A 26,476-nucleotide genomic window follows, 5' to 3' on the forward strand; every position below is an offset into this window, starting at 1 on the left:
CTGGATCCCAGGACTCTGGGATCATGACCTGAGCCGAAGGCAGCGGCTTAACCCACTGAGCCACCCAGGCACCCCTAAGGGTTTTATAAGATTTTATTTATTTATTTGACAGACGGAGATCACAAATAGGCAGAGAGAGAAGAGGAAGCAGGCTCCTCGCTGAGCAGAGAGCCCGATGCGGGGCTCGATCCCAGGACCCTGAGGTCATGACCTGAGCAGAAGGCAGAGGCTTTAACCCACTGAGCCAATCAGGCGCCCCTCAAATAATCTTTAAAAAAAAAAAAGTTTTCACTACAAGAAAAAGATGTATAACTATAGGAGGTGATGGCTGTTAACTCAACTTACTGTGGTAATTTAATAAACATATATTAAATCAGGTTATACTCCTTAAACTAATACGTTATATGTCAATTATATATCAAAATAAAACTAGGGTAAAAAAAAAGTTGAGCATATGACAAAACGACAGAATTACAATAAACATTAGAAACAATGTTTACAAAGTATATTAATAATATGGGTAAATTCTCTTACATCAACTGTTAAGTAATAAAAGCAGAATTCGAAACATTAAATATAATGCCATATATAAGTAGGTATCTATATATACACATCATTTTATATACATGTATAACCTATATAAAAATACCTATTTATACATAAAAAATGTAAATTATAGTGTTTTACTATACAGCAGGAAAATTATGCAAACCTATATAAAAACAAAGTTTGTGGAAAAAAATTATCAAAACCCTATATACATATATAGTATATATATATATAAAAAATGTGTATCTGTAAAAAGTGTGTGTGTGTGTGTGTGTGTGTGTGTAGCCCTAGTTATATATGTATATAAATACATACACACACACAAATAGAATAACGATGACAAGAAGATGTAAGAGAGAGAATATCTAATATATACAAAACACCACACAACATAACTCTGGTTTATAAACATTATCACTTTCATTACAGTCAAGGAAACTGAGGTTCTATAAAATTAAATATCTTGTCTTAAGATACGCCGAAAGGGGGCGCCTGGGTGGCTCAGTGGGTTAAGCCGCTGCCTTCGGCTCAGGTCATGATCTCAGGGTCCTGGGATCGAGTCCCGCATCGGGCTCTCTGCTCAGCGGGGAGCCTGCTTCCTCCTCTCTCTCTCTCTGCCTGCCTCTCTGCCTGCTTGTGATTTCTCTCTGTCATATAAATAAATAAAATCTTAAAAAAAAAAAAAGATACGCCGAAAGGAAGTGGCCAAGTCTGGGTTTCATCAGATGCCACATACTACATAATGTCTAGAAGAGGTTTTTATATTAAGAATGGCTGCCATCAAAAACTAAATAATTTACTATACACTGGGTGATTGAACATAATAGTAAAAATAATTTATTAAGTAATTTTTAAAAAGGATGGCTAACAATGAATGGTAGAGTTGGGAAAACTTGTGTTTAGCTTTCTACACATTTCAATCTTTTATACAGTAAATATATATTTAATTTGGTAATAAGAAAAATGCTACTTTCTTAGAAAGTAGCAAACTTTCTCCTCAGTAGAAACTGAGGAGAAAAGAAAAAAATACTAATATGGTTCAAAAGAATAAGATTGTATTTTTTTTTAAAGTACTATCCTCATGAATTATCTACTGAAAGGCTCCTGTGGGGTTTTCCATGTAGGCACATAAGAAATAGTTCTCATGTTAGATGTGATGATGATAAATTATGAGCACACAAATAATTAAGAACATTAAATATAAACTTTATACATGAATATAGAAAAAAGCATGATAAAAAACCCAACCTGTTAGTATTAAGTTTGGTATTTTAGCTTTCACTTCTTCAAAATTTTCTGTGATCTGCTTTGACAGTAAATATCTTATGAAAATTTAAGAGGGAAAGACTAGAAATGCAGTTAGAAAAACAGAGGGCAGAAGACAGAAAGCTCTTACTTTTTACCATAGTGGAATGATTCCAAGCGCAATAGAAGGAGGACTACTAATATAAAAGTCTTGCAAGCTTTGTTAATGCCAATTTTGCTATTGTATTTACATTTACTTTTGTTCATCTGTTTTAGAGACAGCGTTCTGTATATACTAAAGCTTAAGAGCATTGCTGAAGAACAGACAGATCAGCACCGGTTTCTAGCTCTGCCATCCCCTATCTAATATAACTTCAAACACCTCTCTGTGGTATATCTGAAAAATAGAAATGATAGTAGTAAGTGCCATAAAATTAAGTATTACATTTATGTACTTGGCACACATTAAGGCTATAATAAAAACCAAATACTTTTTATTATTGTTACTATTCCTCCTATTCCAAAGGTTAAAAACCCTTTAAACTGAAATGTTCTGTCTTCAGTAGAAACAGCCACCCCTTCCAATTCCAGGCTTCCAGAAGCAACATCGAAGAACACAGTGTGGGGGTGCCTGGGTGGCTCAGAGGGTTAAGCCTCTGCCTTCAGCTCAGGTCAAGGTCTCAGGGTCCTGGGATCGAGCCCCGCATCAGGCTCTCTGCTCAGCAGGGAGCCTGCTCCCCCCTTTCTCTCTGTCAAATAAATAAATAAAATCTTAAGGAAAAAAAAAAAAAGCACAGTGTGTGCTAATGGGTATAGATGGAGAGAAAAATGAATAAAATGAATGATTGAGATCAAACAGAAAGAAAGACAAGAGGACACAGAGAGCATTACAAGGACCCACATCAGATTTCCCAACCAAGTATTTCAACAAATACTGAGTACTCTGTCAGACAATGGGAGGACAGAATTGAAAAAAAAAAAAAAAACAACAGAAAAGGTTGTTACACTCTGAAGAATACCATTAACTGATACAAATTTTTTCCTGTTAAGTATTAAATTACTTACTAGTATCTTCCTCGGGCATTTTTTTTTTTAACATGTTGTACTACACTTACTCATATACATACGTCCCTTACTTCCTCCATTACTAAGTAAATAACTTACGATCAGAAGCTATTTCTTTTTCATCTATATATCCCTTTGGACTATCAGCACCATGTTCAGAACACAGTATATCAGTAAGTATTTATCTAACTGGTATTAAAGAGTTGAGCAAATGACTTTTAAATATAAAGAACATGAGTTTTGGTAACTTTCCTTCCAAAGTCTGTTTTTAATCTAGATTTTTCTGAATTTCCCAACTATACAATAAAACACCAAACTTAACAACTTAAGATAATTTACTACAAATATAGGGTGTTTAAACCTTTCTGGTGGGCACCCAGGATGCTCAGTTGGTTAAGCGACTGCCTTTGGCTCAGGTCACGATCCTGGGATTGGGTCCTGCAATGGGCTCCCTGCTCAGCAGGGAGTCTGCTTCTCCCTCTGACCTTCTCCCTCTCATGCTCGCTCTCAAATAAATTAATAAATAAAAATCTTAAAAAAAAAAAAAACTTCTGGCTAATAATTAAGGGAATGCTTCCTCAATGAGCCATATTTTCTCACCCATGATTTCCTAGTTGACTTTCTCCATTCCTTTTTAATGTTTTCATAAGAGGAAAGGAGAAGATTTTGTTTAAAAAATTACTAAAATGACACATGGAAATTGAAGAAAAATAGAAAATTCAACAAAAGCTGGAGACTTCAATTCTTCATGCTCAATAAATGATGCAATAATTACACAGAAAAATCAGCAAGATTGTGGAATAATCAGCAAGAAAGCGGAAACCTAAAGTCTATCAACCAACTTGACCTGACATCTAGAGTACATTCCTTGCCCAACAACAGGCGACTTTTTTTTTTTTTTTAAAGATTTCATTTATTTATTTGACATAGAGAGCACAAGCAGGTGGAGTGATACGCACAGGGAGAGGGAGAAGCAGGCGCCCTGCTTGGCGGGGAGCCCAATGTGAAGTTCAATCCCAGGACCCTGAGATCATGACTTGAGCAGAAGGCAGACACTTAACTGACTGAGCCACCTAGGCATCCCAACAGGCAACTGTTTTCTTCAACTACCTGTGGAACATTCTCTAAGATACACCATAGGCTGGGCCATAAAATAAGACTCACTAGATTTAAAAGGACTAAAATCATACAAAGTCTGTTCTCTGACCACAGTGGAACTAATTTAGAAATCAAGAAAAGGAAATCGAAGAATTCCACAAATATCTGGAGATCAAAAACAGACTTTTACATAACCCATGCATCAAAGAAACGGCAAGGAAAATAAGGAAATATTTTGAAGAGAATAAAAGTGAAAACAAAAGATTAAAATTATGAGCTTCAGTTAAAGCAGTGCTTAGAGGACAATTTAGAATTAAATGCCTATATGTGAAAAGAAAAAGTACTTCAAATTAATAACTTAATCTTCCACCTTAACAACAATAACAAAAAAAAACAATCTACATCCACAGCAAGCAGAAGGGAAGAAATAATAAAGATGAGGATAGAAATTAATGGGAGGGAAGAAAAAAAAGGCCAAAAAAAAAAAAAAATGGAGAAAATCAGTGAAAATGAAAGTTCTTTTCCTTGAAAAGATTAACAAAATTAACACACGTTCAGCTAAGATAGGAACTGGCAAACTTCAATTAAGAGCCACAGTGAGAAAATTTAGGCTCTAGAGGCTATAAAGTCTCTGTCAGTGACTTAGCTCTGCTCCTGAAGCAGGAAAACAATTGCAAAGTATATAAATAAATGGGTGTAGTCATGTTCCAAAAAAACCTAATTTAAAAAAGCAAGCCTATTTGTCCCACGGGCCACAGCCTACTCATCTTTGATGCATATGGGACAAAAATAACTACTAACAAAGCAAAGAATATTCTTTGGAATATTCCACTTATAGGAGGTTTCAGGAAAAAAGGTAAAGCACAGACTACAATAATTAGGGATGAAAGGGGACATAACCAATGAACTTACAGAAATTAAAAAGATTATAAATGCAGGCGCCTGGGTGGCTCAGTCAGTTAAGTGTCTGCCTTCGGCTCAGGTCATGATCCTCGAGTCCTGGGATCGAGCCCCATATTGGGCTCCCTGCTCAAGGGGAGACTGCTTCTCCTCCTCCCTCTGCCTCTCCCCACTACTCGTGCTCTCGCAGGTTCCTCCCTCTCTCACTTGCTCTCTCTCTCTCAAATAAAATCTTGCCCCCAAATTTAAAAGATTATATATATAAACAAGAGTTCAGCAAGGTTGGGGCACCTGGATGGTATAGTGGGTTAAACACCCAACTCCTGGTATTGGCTCAGGTCCTGATCTCAGAGTCATGAGACTGAGCCCCATGACAGGCTCCATACTCAATGCACAGCTTGCTTAAGACTGTCTTCCTCTCCCTCTGTCCCTCCCCTAAACACGTCCTCGTTCTTTAAAAGAAATCTTTAAAAAAAAAAAAGGAGAGAGTGTTCAGCAAGGTAGAAGAATGTAAGATCAATATACAAAAATCAATTGTATATATAAGCAATGAACAATCTGAAATGAAAAAATAATCGCATTCACATTTAAGCATTTGTAATTTTCTTGATATCGTAACTGATCTGATGATGAACATTTATGAATATATCCAATACTTTCTGTATTTCATATTTCTATTTGTGTAGATTCCTGGAACTCTCTACTTGCTCTCATGGTGACCGGTACAAACACACAGGTGCAAAAGTAACAGATTAAGAGAAAAATGATTGTGTTACATAGTCAAGTATAACCAAAAATGTAAGGTAAACTGGTTCTATCGGTTAACAAAGTTCATTCTAAGTAAATTCAAGAGCAGTGAAGGTAACTCACCTGCACAGCATGAGACAAATCAGATATTAGACACTGACGGAGCCTCTCATCATTCCCAATTCCTTGAAGAACAAAGTCAGGCACATAAGATGAGCAGTAGCCACCCAATAAGGACCTCCCAAAGTTGGCAATGTTGGGCTGAACAGCACTCACTTCAATTAACTTTGACCTGGAAGAACGGTCCCAAAACAAGGCATATCCAATTATTAATAAACATTTTATCAATAAAAAACTTTTTGGACTCTTCCTAGTCCACACTTCTAGTACCATCGTTTTCTACAAACTATACTCAGAGTAAAATCATCCTTAAGTAAAAATTGGCCTGAGTGATCAATGAGACCACAAAATACTCCTTCCTATCCAGATAAGAAGGTGAATGAACAACTCTTTAATGACCTGGGTATAAATCATTCAAAAGAGACATCCAGAATGGTGTCCCCTGTGTATGTAATACATTCTTAATAGAATCAGAGAATGAAAACCATCATCCAAAACAAAGTAGTTAAATATATCACAAACCCAAAGCATGGAATATAACATTTCTAAAATATGAATCTTCTCCTTCTAAACCTGACCCACAGTATACATTTCCTGCTTTCCTTTTAGTCTTAGCCAAATTTATTTCTAACAGTCATTTTCCACCTTCTCTGTGATCACCTCTCTCTAGTTGCCAGGCTCAGCGCAGGTCCTTATTTGGGGGCATAATTCACTCCTAAGCTACTTGAAAATTCCTCAACAGTAGGTATCTCCCACATACAAATATGCTTTTCTTTAATGACTTCACATAACCTTTCGGGGATAACTATGGGGCTTAGCCTTTAATCTTTCCCTAAAACCACATGGTAATAGAAGAAAATCTCTCCAGGACAATGATGTCTTGTTTTATACTACTTACCACCAACCTTCATCTAAATAGAAGAATGATACATATTTACATAGGGTCTATTATAGGTTAAAACTTTCTACTTACCCAGGAAAAGGTATCTCATCTTCTTCTGCCCAATCTTCTTGCTCTCCTCCATAGTAACTGCTTACTTGTCTAGTCATATCATGACCTGTATCTTCACTTTCACTATCCCCAAGAGCACTATCTGAACTTTCATTTCGTGGAATGTCCCATTCAGTTCCTGCAGCAATTTTTTTCTCTGAACTCTCTTTATCCCCATGGGGGACAAGAATGGAGAGTGTATCTCTTTGGTCCTGCTGAGGAAAGCAGGTTTTACATGAACCCTGGTGAACTGTTTCTACACATTTACAAAATTCACTCTTCTGTTTGCTACTTTTTGTACACAATCCTTTTGAAAATTCTAACATACAGCAGTGTTCTTTACTGTCTGTATTTGTTTTAACTGCAATAATGTCATCAATAGTCCTGGTTTCAATTGAATCATCATTAAAATATTCATCAAATAAGCTCATGCTTTCTGGATCTGAATGATTCCAACAGGGATGTTTGCAGGTCTCTCCAGAAACCATGTTTGGTATATCAGACTCGCCGGATTGGTCCTTAGTTATCTGTTTAGTTTCTTGATGCTCCTGATCAACAGCCCCTCCTTCTTCCTTCAGTGGTTTGGTGTGGTGCTTGGTAATCTGATCGACCACTGCCTGACTCCTGAGTTCAGTATCGGAGTCAGGGGACATAGAATCTCCAATCAAGAAGGTAACCTTTGTTTGTGATGCTTCACAAGAAAATGCAGCAGTCACAAGCTTATCTGGAGGTTTTTTTTCCACAACCATTCCTGTGGATCTCAACACTTTGCCTGTGTGATTACCTGAACCCAACAATTCCTCATTATGCCATGTTTCCTCTGCTGGCTCTATGCCTGATTTTGACAAGGCGCATTTGTCTACTGGAGCAGAGCCTGTGCAAACAACTGTCTCTAACTTAGTGTCAAGGCAAGTTCTTAATTTATCTCTGAACTGTTTAACATCAACAGCATTTTCTTCTTGGCAGTCAGCGGGAGAAATCATTCGACACTCATCTGAAATTCCTAGCAGCTCCTTCGAGCTGTTTTGAATATCTTCGCTCTCTTGTTGTGAAACATTCTCTATATTTTGCCCAAGGAACGGACGACTGCAATATTTACAGCTACAGTTAGGAGTCCTTGTCTCTTCTGGGTCTTTAACAAGCAAACTGCTTTTGTTTCTATGCACTGTGATAAGCACATACTCTGACTCTTCTATTTCACCTTTCTCCAAAGTGGTAGTAATTACTGTGCCTGGCATAACAATGGCTTCATCTTCTCCATTTTCTAAAAGATGAGTTTCTTGAAGTTCAGAGCATCTTATAAAATAAGTGAGAAAATAAAGCAGCCTCTGGACCATGTCTTGTCGTTTGCCAACCACCACAGTCCTCGCTAATCGTACAGGAGAACCAATAGCGCCATACAAGTCCCCTGCGATGGAAAAATCAGTTACTGGACATATCCTCTCCTCATATAACCAAGCAGGTTATTTCCAATGATCAAATACCTACTCTTACTGTATGAGAGCTAGTTTAGGTTGATTCTTAGTTCTTTAACAGGTAGTGACTATTCAGGAGCATGGGATGAGATAAATGGTATTTACCAAAGAGGAAGGTGAATAGAGGGGTTTTCTGATTTCCTCTTTAAGCAGCTTCTCTGGTTCTGAAACCCAACCAAAGAGTCAACTGTGAAAGTCACACTGACCAAGAATAATCTCGGTGCCAGGCCCCATGCAGAGCTCTTCAATGGGAGAGAAGTACTACCTAAGAAACTATGAGCAAAAGGATTCTGTTACTGTACCTGATGCAGAAAAGAGAAAGCACAGTATCTATTGGAGGGGGAGAGAGGAAAGAAAAGGGAGTAGAATGTGGAACAGAACTGGAGTAGTCATATCACACACTTAACCTTTCTTGATTAAATCACATCCCTGAACCTTAACTGTTGTTGCCTTACCCATGACCCCAAACTAGTTTCCATGTTTTTAAAAGCCCTTCTATTTCCCAGAGAAGTAGGTACTCAGAAAAGACCAGAAAGAACAAGAAAAGTGAGACCTATCCTGACCAAGAGGAAAAGAAAGGGCAACACATTTAGCCATGTGGTTCATTTTCACTTTTGTATCCATACCAGACGCCAACAGCCATTACATAAGAAAAAGGCGACAGGAACCTAAGAGCCGTCGATGGAATTTCTCTATTTATGCTATAGCTCAAATTAGATGAAGGTGCCAAATTACACTTAAAAATAGAGAACACACTGGGCCGCCTGGGTGGCTCAGTGGGTTAAGCCTCTGCCTTCGGCTCAGGAGGGTCCTGAGATCGAGCCCCACATCGGGCTCTCTGTTCAGCAGGGAGCCTACTTCTCCCTCTCTCTCTGCCTGCCTCTCTGCCTTCTTGTGATCTCTCTCTCTCCTTCTGTCAAACAAATAAAATCTTTTAAAAAATAGAGAATACAAATTCATTAATTTAAATTTAATTCAATTTTAGCAAGTTGTCTGTATACACACTTTAAAGCCTAACTCCTATGCTTTTTAAAGGAACAGACATAAATAGGTCTCAGATAAATATGTGCTATAGACAGTATTATGATAATTTTTCTCCTCTGATTAATGCACTGGCTCTAATGCCATCATGCCACTGTTTGAAACTACTCCTAAGTTTCTCAAGAATTACCAAATAAACTGAACTGCTTTGACATGACAAGTGAGTATTTCCTGACCAGTTAAACTTTACTTTTCCAGGTTTATCTTCTTATAGTTACCTTTTCATCATTATTCGCACTAAGTCCCACTTAAAGCAGACTACTTAAACTGAACACCGAAGCAGCTCAGCACTCTTAACACCCTAGACATGCTTTGTGCTTGCCCTACTCTGTTTCTGTGCCAGTCCAAAGCTTCCCACCCAAGCACCCTCCCTTGTGCAAAAGTAAACTTCCCTAACTGAAATTTCACTGAACTTTGTTTCTCTTATAATTCCTCTTTGATTTATCATTACTGTCCTCATATTTATTACCTTCAGTAAAATAAACTGTCCACTTCTTTTTTTTCCTGAAATTTTACTTATTTATTTGAGAGAGAGCATGCTTGCATGCATGTGCGGGGGAGGGGGGCAGAAGGAGAGGGAGAAGCAGATGCCCCACTGAGCAGGGAGCCCAAAGAGGGGCTCAATCCCAGGACCCCGAGATCATGACCTGAGCCAAAGGCAGACATATAACCTACTGAGCCCCTAAATTGTCCAGGTTTTTTTTTTTTTTAAGATTTTATTTGAGACACAGAATGAGAGAGAAAGAGAGAGAGAAGGGGGGAGGGTCAGAGAGAGAAGCAGACTTCCCACTGAGTAGGATGCCCGACCCAGGACTTGATCCTGGGACTCCAGGAACATGACCTGGGCCAAAGGCAGTCACTTAACTAACTGAGTCACCCAAACACCTTAAACTGTTCACTTCTTAAGGCCAAGAACTGCATTTCATCTTTATATGCTCCAATGCTGTTTGCATAGGGCCTTATATATGTTATGAACTAAATAAATGATTGTAGAATTGAAAATAAATTTCAAATGTCCAAATAAATAAAATATCACTTAATTACTTGATTTGAAAAAACCAAATTAATATCCATACAACTGTATACTACCCAGCAAAATAAAGGCATGATTATTACTACAAACAACACAGGCAAATCTCAAAATAATTATGTTGAATAAAAAAAGTCAGACCAAAAAAAAAAAAAAGTATGTACTGTATAATTCCATTTATATTAGAAAATACAAACTAACCTATAATGATAGAAAACAAACCAGTAGCTGCCTGTGTATAGGGAGGGGGTTGGAAGGTCAACAGGGAGAGTGGGAAGAATAGGAAGGAGGGGTTACAAAAGGGCATGAGGAAACTTTCGGAAGTGATGAGTGAGTTCATCATCTTGATTTTGGTGATGGTTTCAGAGGTACTCATATTTTAACATAAATATCAATACTTACAAAAGTGTATATATATATTTGTTTGGTATGTGTCAATTATTCCTCAATTAGAATAAAGTAAATGAGGCACAGAGAGAGGAAAGAAAGAGAAGGGGAGGGAAGTTACATGAATAAGTTACATGACAACCTGCCTGGCAGGCTCACTCATCAGCACAACCTAAGAGAGGTTTCTATCAAGTCATCAAAATGTTCTCATTACACTCCTCCCTTATGACCTAATAGCAATAGAGTAAGAGCAAGAGCAACAGCAGTCATGTTTACCAGACACTGTTCTAAGTACTTCACAGGTATTCTCTAATTTAATTGTCTTCACTTTATGAAGTATGTACTATGTATTATTATCCTCAAATTATAAACAAAGAGACTGTGACTCACGTGTGGTCTGACTCATATCCTGCACTTTTAAGCACCATGATACAATGCCTTCCTAATGACTGTCAACTCATCAACTATCCCTTCTTACCCGGTTACCCATTTATTTAACAAGGCCTTGCACTACGGGAAACATTTTCCAAAATTATTTAAAAAACAAGCAAAAGTGGAAAACAGAAACCTCAATGACTGCTTCTCAGTTCACCAAATTTATTCTAGCTATCATAGATAACATGATTAACTCTTTCTGGGCAAAGTACCTAACATAAAACACCCTAAAGAACCTGAGGTTATGAGTGAATCAGTCATGATCCCGCTTCTCTAGCTCTCACTGCAGTTGTGTAGGTACAAGAAATTGATGTTAGACTTAAGATGGAGATCAGACAATTTAGCAGGCATGAAAAAGACAAGGAAAGAAGAAGTGCTTTAGAATGGAGGATGTGTTCCACCAAGATGGCAGAGGAGTACAGGAACTCCTTTTCAACCAGACCCCTGACTTTGCTAGAAATCTACCAAACCACTCTGAATACCCATGAAATCAGCCTAACATGTAAGATTAAACACATCTGGATCTCTACAGGGGCAGAGGATCTTCAGTCGAGAGGGTGCATCCTGCCTGGACTATGGCTGATAGTTTTGGTTGTACATCCCCTATACTCAACAGAATGACTAGGAGGAGAAACTCCCAAAAAAGAAAAGTCCGAGGGACAATGGCCTCTCCTGGAGATCTAATAATATATATGATCTATTAATCTATATGATCTAAGCAAGATGTCAGAAATAGACTTCAGGGTAGCTTCAGGGTAGTTATAAAGACAATAATCAGGCTGGAGAAAACTATTAATGGCAAAAAATAGATTTGCTAAGGGCAGAAATGAGAGTGGATCTGGCAGAACTTAAAAATGCTATCAATGAGATACAATCTAATCTAGATACTCTAACAGTTAGGGTAAATGAGACAGAAAAACGAATTAGTGATCTAGAAGACAAATTGAGAAGAGGCGGATCAGGAGAAGACCTGGAACAAATAGCTTACAATCCATGAAAACAGAATTAGAGAAATAAATGATGCCATGAAACATTCCAATGTCAGAATTACTGAGATCCCTGGCAGGGGGTGAGGGGAAATGGAGAGAGAGAGAGAGAGAGGACCAAGAGATATATCTGACCAAATTGTAGCTAAGAATGTCCCTAATATGGGGAATGAAACAAGCATTCATGTCCAGAGAGAACACCCCCCCCCCCCCCCAAGATCAAGAGGAGCAGACCAACGCCCAGACATGTAATAATAAAACTCGCAAATCTCAGAACCAAGGAAACCATTTTAAGAGCAGTTAGAGGGAAGAGATACCTTACTACAGAGGAAGAAACATCAGAATAATGTCAGACCTGTCCACAAAAACTTTGCAAATCAGAAAGGGATGGCAAGACAAATTCAGTGTACAAAATGAGAAGAATATGTAGCCAAGAATTCCTTATCTGGCACGGCTATCATTCAGAAAGGATGGAGAGAGGAGTTTCCAGGACCAGCAAAGACTGAAAGAATATGGGACCACTAAGCCTGCCCTGCAAGAAACATTAAAGGGGGAGAGGATTCTATAAAAGGAGAAAGTCCCCAAGAGAGATACAGAAAGAAATATACAGAGACGATCTACAGAAACAAGGACTTCACAGGCAACGTGGTAACAATAAAATCCTGTCTTTCAATAAGCACTCCCAACGTGAATGGCCTAAATGCTCCCATAAAATGGCACAGGCTTGTAGACTAGATAAAAAGACAGGACCCGTACATATGTGGTCTACAAGAGACTCATTTTGAACCTAAAGATACATCCAGACTGAAAGTGAAGGGATGGAAAACTGTATCGTTCATGACAATGGAAAAGCCTCAAAAGAAGGCCAAGGTAGAAATTCTCGTATCAGACAAATTAGATTTTAAGCTAAAGAGTTAGCTTTAAAGATACAGAAGGACATTGTATTATTCTTAAAGCGTCGGCCTAACAATTACAATTATTTATGCCCCTAACAGGGAAGCAGCCAACAACATAAGCCAACTGTTAACCACAATAAAGAGGCATATTGATAATACATTCATAGTAGGAGACCTCAACACTGCATTCTCAGCAATAAACAGATCATCTAAGCAGAAAATCAACAAAGAAACAAGAGCTTTGAATGACACACTGGACCAGATGGACCTCAAAGATATACACAGAACATTCCACCCTAAAACAACAGAATACTCATTCTTCTTGAGTGTGCATGGTGAACTTTCTTCAGAAAGACCACGTACTGGGTCACAAGTCAGGTCTCAACCAACACCAAAAGATTGAGATTACTGCCTGCATATTCTCAGACCACAATGCTTTGAAACTGGAACTCAATCACAAGAAAAACTATGGAACAAATTCAAACCCTTGGAAGCTAAAGACCATCCTCCTCAAGAATGTTTAGGTCAATTGGGAAATCAAAGAACTTAAGCAATTCATGGGAACCAAAGAGAACGAAGACACATCAATCCAAAGCCTATGGGATATGGCAAAGGCAGTCTTAAGGGGGAAATACATAGCATTCCAAACCTCACTCAAAAAAAACCCAGAAAAATCCTGAATACACAAATTATCTTTACACCTGGAAGATCTGGAGAATCAACAACAAATTAAACCTAACCCATGCACAAGAAGGAAAATAATTAAGATGAGAACAGAGACCAATGAATTAGAAATCAGAAATACAGTAGAACACATTAAGAAAACTAGAAGCTGGTTCTCTGAATTAATAAGATGGATAAACTACTGGCGAGATTTATTCAAAAGAAAAGAGGAAGGGCCCAAATTAATAAAATTATGAATGAAAGGGGAGAAGGCACAACTAATACCAAGGAAGTCAGTACAATGATCAGAAATTATTATGAACAGCTATATGACAATAAATTAAGCAACCTAGAAGAAATGAATGCATTCCTAGAAACCTATAAACTACCAAGACTGAAACAGGAAGAAACTGACAACCTGAATAGACCCATAACCAGTAACGACATTGAAACACTGATCAAAACCTCCCAGAAAACAAGGAGTCCAGAGCCTCTTGGATTCCCTGGGGAATTCTACAAATATTCAAAGGAGAAATAATACCTATTCTACTGAAGCTGTTTAAAAAATAGAAACAGATGGAAAACTTTCATACTCGCTCTATGAGGCGAGCTTTACCTTGATCCCCAAATCAGGCAAAGACCCCATCAAAAAGGAGAATTTCAAACCAATACCCCTGATGAATATGGATGCCAAAATTCTCAACAAGGGACTAGCTAACAGAATCCAAAAGTGCATTAAAAGGATTATCCAACACGACCAGGTGAGATTTATCCCTGGGATGCAAGGGTGGGTCAACATTCACAAATCAATCTATGGCACAGAACATACAAATAAGAGAAGAGACAAGAACCACATGGTTCTCTCAACTGATGCAGAAAAAACATCTGACAAAATACAGCACCTGTTCCTGATTAAAACTTTAGAATATAGGGATTCGATTTCATAAAGTCCATTTATGAAAAACTCACAGTGACTATCATTCTCAGTGGGGAAAAGCTGGGAGCCCTTCCATTGAGATCAGGAGCACAAGAATGCCCACTCTTGCCATTACTGTTCAACATAGTACTAGAAGTACTAGTAGCAGCAATGAGACAACAAAAATAAATAAAAGGTATTCACACTGGCAAAGAAGAAGTAAAACTCTCTCTCTTCAGAGATGACATACTTTATGTGCAAAAACAAAAAGATTCCATCCCCAAATTACTAGAACTTACACAGCAATTAAGTAATGTGGCAGGATACAAAATCAAAGAACAGAAATCAGTTGCTTTCTTATACACTAACAATGTAACTGGAGAAAAAGAAATTACAGAATCAATTCCATTTACAATAGCACCAAAACCATAAGATACCTTGAAATAAACCTAACCAAAGAGGTAAAGGTTCTATTTCTAGGAACTACAAAACACTCATGAAAGCTGAACAAGACACAAAAAGATGGAAAAACATTCCATTCCATGGTCATGGACTGAAAGAATAAACATTGTTAAAATGTCTATGCTACCCACAGCAATCTATACTTTATCTATACTATCTATACATACTATCTATACTTTATCCTATACCATCCAATCAAAATACCAACAGCATTTTTCAAAGTGATGGAACAAAGAATCCCAAAATCTGTATGGAACCAAAAAGACCCCAAATAGCCATGGAAATGTTAATAAATAAGAACAATGCTGGGGGCATTGCTGCCTGATTTCCAGCTATATTACAAAGCTGTGATCACCGGGGCGCCCCGGTGGCTCAGTGGGTTAAGCCGCTGCCTTTGGCTCAGGTCATGATCTCAGGGTCCTGGGATCGAGTCCCACATCGGGCTCTCTGCTCAGCAAGGAGCCTGCTTCCCTTCCTCTCTCTCTGCCTGCCTCTCTGCCTACTTGTGATCTCTCTCTCTCCCCATCAAATAAATAAATAAATAAATAAAGCTTTAAAACAAAGCCGTGATCACCAAGACAGCATGGTCCCGGCACAAAACCAGACACATAGACCAATAGAACAGAGAGTAGAGAGCCCAGATATGGACCTTCAACTCTATGGTCAAATAATCTTCAATGAAGCAGGAAAAAATATCCAGTGGAAAAGACAGGCTCTTTAAAAAATGGTGCTGGGATGGGACGCCTGGGTGGCTCAGTTGGTTGAGCAGCTGCCTTCGGCTCAGGTCATGATCCCAGGGTCCTGGGATCGAGTCCCGCATCGGGCTCCTTGCTCAGCAGGGAGCCTGCTTCTGCCTCTGCCTGCCATTCTGTCTGCCTGTGCTCACTCTCTCCCCCTCTCTCTCTCTGATAAATAAATAAAATCTTTAAAAAATGGTGCTGGGAAAACTGCATATATAAACAGAAGGATGAAGCTACATACAGAAGAATGAAACTCGACCACTTGCTTACACCATACACAAAGACCTGGGCAATGTAGTCCTTTCTGGTCAATGGGACATTAAGAGAAGGAAGGGAAACATGGGGGGTGGGGAGTCAGATAAGGAGACAAAACTTGAGAGGCTACAGACTCCAGGAAACAACGGAGGGTTTTAGAAGGGTGAGGGTTGGGAGGGTGGGTGAGCCTGGTGATGGGGTATTAAAGAGGGAGGACTGCATAGAGCACTGAGTGTTATATACAAACAATGAATCATGGGACATTACATCAAAAACTAATGATGTACTTTATGGTGAGTATGATAACATAATAAAAATAAAATAAAATTTAAAAATTAGGGAAAAAATAGAATGGGGGGAATAAAAAAGAACATCTTATTTCTTAATTTTTGTTTTTGCTATAAAATAACTCCAGACAGCTACACAAAAGTATAAGTGTCATGCATAATGTAAGGGTTTTCAGATTACATACCTAGTTGTGCCCAAAGTGGGTTATATGGATGAGTTTTTGCCAACATGTCCACACTCTGAGAGGAATGTTTTTCTAAAAATATTTTTATAGGTGGTTGTCCATTTGGCATGACCGTTGGAACCCAGGCAAGATGATTGGTCAGAACTGCAGTAATAAGTGCTGGCAAGAATCTGAAAACAAAATACATCCTATCAGACTCCAATCTGCTTTCATTAAACCTAATACAAAACGCAGCAACAGAATAAAGCAGAGACAGTACCTACTCTCATGTAGCCAAACAGCATAAAAAAAGGAGAGGAAAGAAGAAAAGACAGGCATATCACCTGGATGAAAATGAAAATGCAGTTTTTGGTTGGGTAGGAATTAAAAAAAAAAAATCCTTAAAATAAAAACAGTATTCACACAGAGCTGTATCTGATCTTAATTACAAAGCAAAAAATGCCATTTTACTTGAAAAACTGGTTTCTTTTCAGTGTTTAATCTGCAAAACTAATGAAGCAACAGGACTATACATTTCCAAATTACTGAATGGGAAAATGAAGTAAAGTATTAAGCAAATTTTGTCTATTTAAAAAGAATAAAACCTCTAAATTACTCATTTGGATTCTAGGAATTTGATGAATGGTTACAAGCAAATAGTATGATAAAATATCACATTAAATATGTATCACTGGAATCCTGGCACCACTTCTCTCTTTTTCTTTTTTTTACTTATTTTCTCTAGAATGAAACTGCGTAAGTGAATGCAATTCACCAAAAAATGGGAAGCCTCAGAGAGTTCTGTAAGTTGTCAGGAATTCTAATTTAACACATAATTAAAGACCTTTTTACTGTTTCTCATTCATTTCATTCATTTTACTGTTTTCTGTGGCTTTCATCCATATCCTATCTTTTATTTACATTTTTTAATTCTATTTTGGTTATTAATAGTAAGAACTAATTCCCAAAAAAGTTAATTACTTTGCTTTTGTAACTGGGTTTGATCAAAATCTAGATATCAAGTTAAAGTACATAATATCTAAGATATAAAGAGAGAAAGCCATACTGATTTTTGGAAGCATTTTCCATTAGAAAAGTGAATTCCTTCATGAAACGATGGCAAAGCTGGTTCTTTTCTGGAGTCCCCGACATCATTGTAAGCCAGACAGGCTCTCCAATTCGTGGCATTGTATAAAGATTACAAATTGTTGTTCTAAAAAGAGGAAAACACATTATGAAATTCATACTTCCAGAATTACATACTCTTAAAGTTTATGTTACCAGTTTAAACCTCACAGGTGGATTATTAAAACTTTCAAGAGGACACAATGAGTCATTCCTTCTTTTTCACCAGCATAGTACCACAGGAAATGTTCTGCACATGAACCCAAAATATGCTGGTTCTGGTGCTAGCTCTAGCCCCAATAACTGTGTGCCCTCGGATAAATTACTTCCCTATTTTAAGCATCAGTTTCCTCCACCTGTAAAATGAAAGCATAGGAGTGGATTAATTTCTAAAGCCCTTCCTTCTTCAACATCCCTAAGGTATATGCCATACTTAAATATAATGCAAATTATCAACAACCTACAAAAGAAAAATATTCTGAATTAGATAATAGCTTATCCATATACCCACTCAAAATAATAGTTGATCAGCAGCATTTTGTTGCCTATGTAGAGACTCTTCAGTAAAATTCTGAAGGACTTTCCTCAATCTCCTAAAGTTTTTCTTTGAATCAACACAAGAGAGCATTATTGCACAAATATGATGATGCTTTTCTGGCTGTCTCTAGCATTTACTGAGACAACAGCTAGTCCCATGACTTGCACTTTCTCCTTAAAGCTTCACAGATATCTCTAAGATATCATTTTCCTCCTATGTTAATACCTATTCAGTCAAGTCCTACACACTCACTATATTAAGCAACTCCTACAAAGTTGAGGCTTAAGAAACTAGTTATCTCTTGGAAGATACAGAATGGTGCTGTACTACTTTCTACTTTCTGTAACAGTGCCATACAGCAGAGGTGGGAATGCTCTGTATCTATGCTATCCAAGACGGCAGCCACTAGCCACATAAGGTTACTGAACATGAAATGTGGTCAGTCTGATAACTGAATTTTAAATTTAATTTTATTTTATTTAAATTAAATATCCACATGTGGTTAACGGCTACTATATTAGAAGTACAACTCTAGGAAGTTCTCTGAGATCTCTGCAAGCTCAAATACCTACTTCAGCATAATTCTAGCATAACACCTAGAATCCAAAAAGAGGAAAGAATTCTCTTGCCTGTACAAGTTGTACTGAATCTTGACCTAGTATGAACACAACATAACTGATAAAAATGATAAACAAGGGTCACATTAATGAATTCTTGGTAGGGCATAATATCATGGCTGAGAACTTTAAAATAAATGAATGACAAGAGTGAAAAGTATTTTATAGACAAAAATATGATCCAAATATCAACGAGGAATATGTGAAAATGCTAAATGCTAAAGCCTATTAAGGATGTCTAGATAAGATGGAAAAGCAAACACCAGGGTTTACCTCCTTTCCATTCTGATGTCTCAAATGAACATCCATTTAAGATTTGAAAACAGATAAACTACTGTAATAAATACAAATGGAGAGTAATCTTATTTAAAATTTAAATTACAGATTAATAAAATTATGCAACTCAAACATGAGAGGAATGTTAAGTGAAGTGTTAAGGTAGATGAACATACAGGTTTATAGTCCTTAAAGAAGGGGACGGATGAGTACATAAAGGAGCTAATCTGCTTCACTGACACAAGAGGCTCAGGACACACAAGTTAAGTTGAGGACAGGAGTTATTCAGGACTATAAAATGGGAGATTAATTCAAGGTCTGTAAATGGTTGGTGATCCCTTTCTATAACCTATTTTCCCAAAGAATGACTATAGACAGAAGAGCAGATGTAGCAACTGCCTAATCCTGAGAAGAAACAGGGCCCAAACCCTTCCTGATATTTGAATCCTTCAAAATATATAAACATACACAGTAAGTCTTTGTGGCATTAAAATGTCATGGAAGAAGGGACAGCAATTAGGAGAAGAAAATGTCTTAAATATGCCCCTTCATGAAGTGATAATGAAAACAGGTTAAGAAACACTGCCCTAAAGTAAAGTTCTTCAGTTTGCCTAATGATAATCATGCACAGAACTCCCAACTTGTATTTTAGTACTTTGCTCTCAACTACAGATGGGCAACCACAATATTGATACAAGGGAAAAGCCTCCAAGGAGAGAGGGACACAAACAGAAAAACGGAAACACACACACACACACTCACTCACTCACACAAAAGGACTCATAGAGGAAATAATAAATAATACATTCAGAAAAAGGGAAACATGAAAGAACATGTTTTTTACTAACAAAATAAACTCAAGAGAGAGAAGACAGAGGAAAATAGGTAAGAACGTAGAAAATTTACCAAAACTGAAAGACAAGCTAGTGCTAGAGCTATACTGAAGCTTAATAACCAATGGGCAGGTATAAAGTCATGGCAGGAAATAAATATGCTCCAAGACTGATAAGTCAAGAAATAACTGCATTAAGTATATTGCTTAATAATGTGGAGGTAAATAACAGAATAGGTAACAGTTAAAAATAATGTTCTTGGGAGGGCACCTGGGTGCCTAAGTGGGTTGAGCCTCTGCCTTCGGCTCAGGTCATGATCCAGGATCCTGGGCTGGAGCCCTGAATCGGGCTCTCTGCTCAGCAGGGAGCCTGCTTTCCTCTCTCTCTGCCTGTCTCACTGCCTACTTGTGATCTCTGTCAAATAAATAAATAAAATATTAAAAAAAAAATAATGTTCTTGGGAAGTAAGAATGAGGATGGGAGTAATATGACAGAGTTCCATTTCTTCTTCATTACTAGATTTCTGGGCATGTTTTCTTTGTTTCTTAACCAAGTAAATATACTTTATAATTACAAGAAACACTATATACATGAGTGAATGAGATGATCAATTTGTTCTCCATGAGTTTCTTAAGCATATTTGTGACTACTACAAGTCCATGTGTCATAGGTCAGAACCAGTTCACTAACATTAGTATAGTGGTCCACTGAAATCATTAGTTCTAGAGTTTTGGTGTTTAAGGCTATGTACTATGACCTCAGGGTATATCAAATGTACAGAAGGCAAAAAAATTAATAATTCAATAGTGCTTCTCATTATATACAACTCTATGTTGTCATTGGCAATCTAGATTTAATAGGGCTTTCTTCTCCCCTAATGATTATTCCCTAATTTTCAGTGGTAAGCATGAATTTTTAGTCATATGTCCTTTTTTTTTTTTTTTCTGACTGACCCTAAAGAATGAAAGACTCCTTTAACTAGAAGGGAACTGTGAACCTGATTTAGTTTTCTTTGATATGCACAAAAGTCAGAGGGAGAATCCAAGAAACTCATCTTTGTGGCTCCAAACTAAACATGCTTCCTGTTTCTCTACATTTCATGGCTTCTACATGTATGTGAATCATTTCCTTCCTCTTCTAAACTACCCCAAAATCATTAATCATCTGGTCCCAGATAAACACATACTTTGATAACTGTCTAATTGCTAACTTTTAATAACAACTTAATTTTAAAATTAAGTATGATGGATCCTCATTATTTGCAGTAATGTCCTATAAAGCTGAGGCAAACAAAGAAGCAGTGAGCAATGAAATACTGTTCCTAAGGAAAATACATGGTCAGATTCCTATCAAGTCTCTCATCAACATTTTTATCAGCTTTTCAATACATAACCCTTTTATAATGTGGATTTCTGTTTAAAGACACCTTATTAATTTACTACTGATTCATTAACACTGAATTCACAGTCAACAGCGCTATAACTTATGCCTAAAGGAAGCTCACATGTCTTTTCTCTGTAAAGCCCATCATAGTTTTCCTGCACTTTGGAATATTAGATAGCATTTCAGCAGTACACCAGGGGATGATTTTTAATAGCAAAATCACTAACCAACAGTACAAAATGCCAGAGGGCAGAGGGCAAGAAGGTGGAGGAGTAGGAGACCTAAATTTTGTCCAGTATCAGGAATTCAGATAGATAGTTCTCAAACCATTCTGAACATTTACAAATGCAACAGGTGACCAAAGAAAAGAAAAGCAGCAATTTTATGAACACAAAAGCGACCATTTTCTGGAAGGTAGGATGTGCAACGCAACAGGAAATCAAAGAAAAGAATAGCAACAATTTTGTAAACAGAAGAGTGACCATTTTCTGGAAGGTAGGATGTGCAGAGAAGTGACTCTGAAGTGATATTTGGGAAGACAGACTGCAGGAGAAGAGAGCCTTCGTTAGCCGGATCCTAGCAAGTGATAGAGCAATGGAGCACAAAATTGGAACTTTTAGAAGTCTGCTCCCCTGAGGGAGGTCTCTCCCGTGGCTAAGCTAGGGAGTGAAACCCTCTCTGTGACAGTGTGGTCTCAAGACCCTCAGGTCAAAGAAAAATGAGGGGTGCCTGAGTGTGGAAGAGCTCCCAAGTATCAGAGAGGGAAAACCAACTGCAAAGCTGCAGCCAAGGAGAGGGCTGCCAGCTAGGGGTTGCCATAAACCATGATCTGTGGCACAGTTGGACCACTACTCATTGAGCAGGGACCCAACAAGCAGCAGATCCAGGAGATTCCCCTTCTTCGCCCTGGGAGGAGTGGCATGGGAGTGCACTGCAGGAATCTGCTGGGTTTGGAAACTCCAGACCGGGTTGTGTGCCAGAAAAAAAAATGCTCAGACACAGGCCAGGTGAGCAAGGAGTGTGGCTGGAGACCAGGGAGACAGGTATGATTGACTGGTTTTCTCTGAGAGCTGACGGAAGGGCCTGGGCCCCGAGTTTTCGGCTCCTCTGGGGCCAGAAATTGGGAGGCCGCCATTTTCATTCTCGTCCTCCAAAGCTGTACGGAAATCTTCCAGGGAACAAAAGCTGCAAGAGCAAACCCGAACAGATTACTTAGCCTGTCCCCAGGAATGGCAGTGCAATTCCACCTGGGACAAAGACATTTGAGGATCATTGCAAGAGGTACCTCCCCCAGAAGATCAGCAAGAACATTCAGCCAAAAGAAAGTCTATCCAGTCAATGAGAACTGCAAAACTCCAGTGCTAGGGGAATACAGCGCATAGAATTCATGGGTTTTTTCCCCATGATTCATTTTTCAAAGTTAATTTTTAAATTTTTCTTTATTTTGTTCTTTTTCTATTTTCTTGAGTTGTTTAACCAACATCTTATCTTATAAATTCCTTTTTAAAAATCTTTTAATTTTAATTTTTACAGTCATAGTCTCTCCCTTCAGTGTATTTAACTGTGTGTGTGTGTGTATGAAAAATTTGTATATAAATTATTTTTCTTTTTTAAAGTTTTGGAATACAGTTTCTTCTAAATGACCAAAATAAACCCTGAATTCCTAAATCTTGTGTATGGCTTTGTTAGAGTCTCCTGCATGATAACATTCTCTCCTTTTTTTTTTTTTTTTTACATTTTTAAAAAATTTTTTCTTTCTTTCTCCAGCCAAGTTCTTATCAATTTCTTTTTAAATATTTTTTAAATTTTCATCTTTAGGGTCATATTCCATCCTTTCATCATATTTACCCTTATTTTTATATGTATATAAGTTTTTCTTTAAAATTTTAGAACACAGAAAAAAAAAATTTAGAACACAGTTTCTTCTAACAGAGCAAAATACACCCCAAATCTAGTGTGTAGCTCTGTTCTATCCACTGGCCTGATCATATTCTTTCTTTTTTTTTTCTTTTCCCCCAGGTTTCAGATCTCTCCTGATTTGTTTAGGTGTACATTTTTCTGGGGTCACTGTTACCCTTTTAACATTTTGTTCTCTCATTCATCTCTTCTTCTATGGATATGACAACAAAATGGAAAAACTCACCTCAGAAAAAAGAATAAGAGGTGGTACTGCCAGGGACCTAATCAATATGAACATTAGTAAGATGTTGGAACTAAAGTTCAAAATGACAATTATAAAGATACTAGCTGGGCCTGAAAAAAGAATAGACAATACTAAAGAATCCCTTTCAGGAGAAATAAAAGTAGTAAAATCTAACCAAGTCGAAATCAAAAAGGCTCTTAATGAGGTGCAATAAAAAATGGAGGCTCTAAGTGCGAGGATAAATGAGGCAGAAGAGAGAATTAGTGATCTAGAAGACCAAATGATGGAGAATAAAGAAGCTGAGAAAAAGAGGATGAACAACTACTGCATCACGAGGAAAGAATCTGAGAGAGAAGTGATACCAGAAGACAAAATATTAGAATAATGGGATCCTAGAAGAAGAAGAGAGAAGGGGGCAGAAGGTACATTGGAGCAAATTATAGCAGAGAACTCCCCTAATTTGGGGAAGGAAACAGGCATCAAAATCCCCTCAAAATTATTAAAAATAGGTCAACCCTGTCATTTAATGGTAAAACTTAAAAGTCTCAGTGAAAAAGAGAAAATTCTGAAAGCAGCTCGGGACAAAAGGTCTGTAACCTATAAAAATAAAAACATTAGATTGGCAGCAGACCTATCCACAGAGACCTTGCAGCCCAGAAAGGACTGGCATGATATATTCCAGAGCACTAAATAAGAAAAATATGGGGCCAAGAATACTATATCCACCTAGGGTGTCAGTGGAAATAGAAAGATAGATAAAAAGCTCCACGACAAAAAACCAAACCAAACCAAACAAACAAACAAACAAACAAAAAAACCACACACACACAAAGATAAAAGAATTTGTGAACACCAAACCAGCCCTAAGCAAATATTGGAAGAGGTCCACTAAAGCAAAGAGAGAGCCTAAAAGTAATATCGAATAGAATGGAACAGAGACAATAACAGTCTCAGTCACCTTACATGCAATACAATGGCACAAAATGCACATCTTTCAATAGTTACCCTGAGTGTAAATGGGCTAAATGCCCCAATCAAGGGCCCAGGGTATCAGAAAAATAAGACCCATCGATAATGCTATCTCTAAGAAACTCATTTTATAGCCAAAGACACCTTCAGATTTAAAGAGAGGGGATGTAAAACAATTTACCATGCTAATAGACATCAAAGAAAGCTGGGTTGGCAATCCTTAAAACAGACAAATTAGATTTTAAACCGAAGACTATAATAAGAGATTAAGAGATATCATACTTAAAGAGTCTATCCAGCAAGAAGATTTAATAATTTTAAATATTTATGCTCCAAACATAGCAGCAGCAATTATGTAAGCCAATTAATAACAAAATCAAGGAAACACATCAACAATAATACAATGATAGTATGGGACTTTAACAATCCCCCTCACTGAAATGGACAGATCATCTAAGCAAAAGATCAAATAGAGGCTTTAAATGACACAATGGACCAGAAGGACATCACAGATACATTCAGAACATTCCATCCCAAAGCAACAGAATACCCACTCCTCTCTAGTGCACATGGAACATTCTCCAGAACAGATCACATCCTGGGTCACAAATCAGGTCTCAACTAGTACCAAAAGATTAGGATCATTCCCTGCATATTTTCTTTGAAAGAATTAGTAAGACTGATAAACCCCTGGCCAGACTTATCAAAAAGAAAAGACAAAGGACCCAAATTAATAAAATCATAATGAAAGAGGAGAGATCACAACCAACACCAAAGAAATACAAACAATTATAAGATCATATTATCAGCAACTACACACCAGCAAACTGGACAATTGGGAAGAAATGTATGCATTCCTAAAGACATATAAACTATCAAAACTGAACCAGGAAAAAAAAAACCAGAACAGACCAATAAACAGTAAGGAAACTAAAGCATATTGTAATAAAAAATCTCCCAACAAGAAGGAGCCCAGGGCCAGAAGGCTTCCCAGGGGAATTCTACCAAACATTTAAAGAAGAATTAATACCTAGCCTCCTGAAACTATTCCAAAAATAGAAATGGAAGGAAAACTTCCAAACTCATTTTATGAGGCCAGCATTACCTTGATCCCAAAAACAGAAAAAAGAGAATCACAGACTAATATCCCTGATGAACATGGATACAAAAATTCTCACCAAAATACTAGCCAATAGGAACAACAGTACATTAAAAGGATTATTCACCACAACCCAGTAGGATTTACTCCTGGGTTGCAAGGTTGGGTCATCATCCACAAATCAATGTGATACATTAATAAAAGAAAGAACAAGAACCAAATGATACTCTCAATAGATGCAGAAAAAGCATCTGACAAAGTACAGCATCTTTTCTTAATTACAACTCTTCACAGTGTAGGGACAAAGGGTACATACCTCAGTATTATGAAAGCAATGTATGAAAAACCCACAACGAATATCATTCTCAATGGGGAAAAAGATAGCTTTTCCCCTAAGATCAGGAACACAGGAACACTGCTATTCAATGTAGTACGAGAAGTCCTAGCCTCAGCAACCAGACAACAAGAACAAATAAAAGGCATCTGAATCAGCAAAGAAGTCGTCAAATGCTCACTCATTGCAGGTGATATAATACTTTACGAGGAAAACCCAAATGACTCTACCCCCAAAACTGATAGAACTCATACAGGGATTCAGTAAAGTGTCAGGATATAAAATCAATGCACTGAAATCAGTTGCATTTCTATACACTAACTGAGACAGAGGAAGGAGAAATTAAAGAGTTGATCCCATTTACAACTGCACCCCAAACCATAGACACCTAGAAATAAACCTAACCAAAGAGGCAAAGAATCTGTACTCAGAAAACTATAGGATACTCATGAAAAGAAATTAAGACATAAAGAAATGGAAAACCGTTCCATGTTCATGGATTGCAAGAATAAATATTGTGAAAATGTCTGTGCTACCTAGAGCAATCTACACACTCATTGCAATCTCTATCAAAATATCATCAACTTTTCTCAACAAAATGGAACAAATAATCTTAACATTTCTATGTAACCAGAAAAGACCCCAAACAGCCAAAAGAATGTTGAAAAAGAAAACCAAAGCTGGTGACATCACAATTCTGGACTTTG

The 26,476-nt window shown here is 37.5% G+C and overlaps 1 protein-coding gene across 2 annotated transcripts in view; it reads right to left on the bottom strand.

Annotated features, from left to right (window-relative positions):
- FNIP1 (folliculin interacting protein 1) overlaps positions 1-26,476 on the bottom strand; it is a 154,218-nt gene that overhangs the window by 15,850 nt on the left and 111,892 nt on the right. For both annotated transcript variants that reach the window (XM_059417513.1, XM_059417512.1), the window contains 4 exons: positions 17,519-17,665; positions 16,474-16,643; positions 6,698-8,123; positions 5,728-5,896 (listed from right to left, as the gene is read on the bottom strand). In XM_059417513.1, coding sequence (XP_059273496.1) covers positions 5,728-5,896; positions 6,698-8,123; positions 16,474-16,643; positions 17,519-17,665 — 1,912 coding nt within the window. The remainder of the gene's footprint in view (positions 1-5,727; positions 5,897-6,697; positions 8,124-16,473; positions 16,644-17,518; positions 17,666-26,476) is intronic.

The sequence above is a fragment of the Mustela nigripes genome, chromosome 12 (assembly GCF_022355385.1).
Source record: "Mustela nigripes isolate SB6536 chromosome 12, MUSNIG.SB6536, whole genome shotgun sequence".
In the NCBI taxonomy this organism is placed as follows: domain Eukaryota; kingdom Metazoa; phylum Chordata; class Mammalia; order Carnivora; family Mustelidae; genus Mustela; species Mustela nigripes.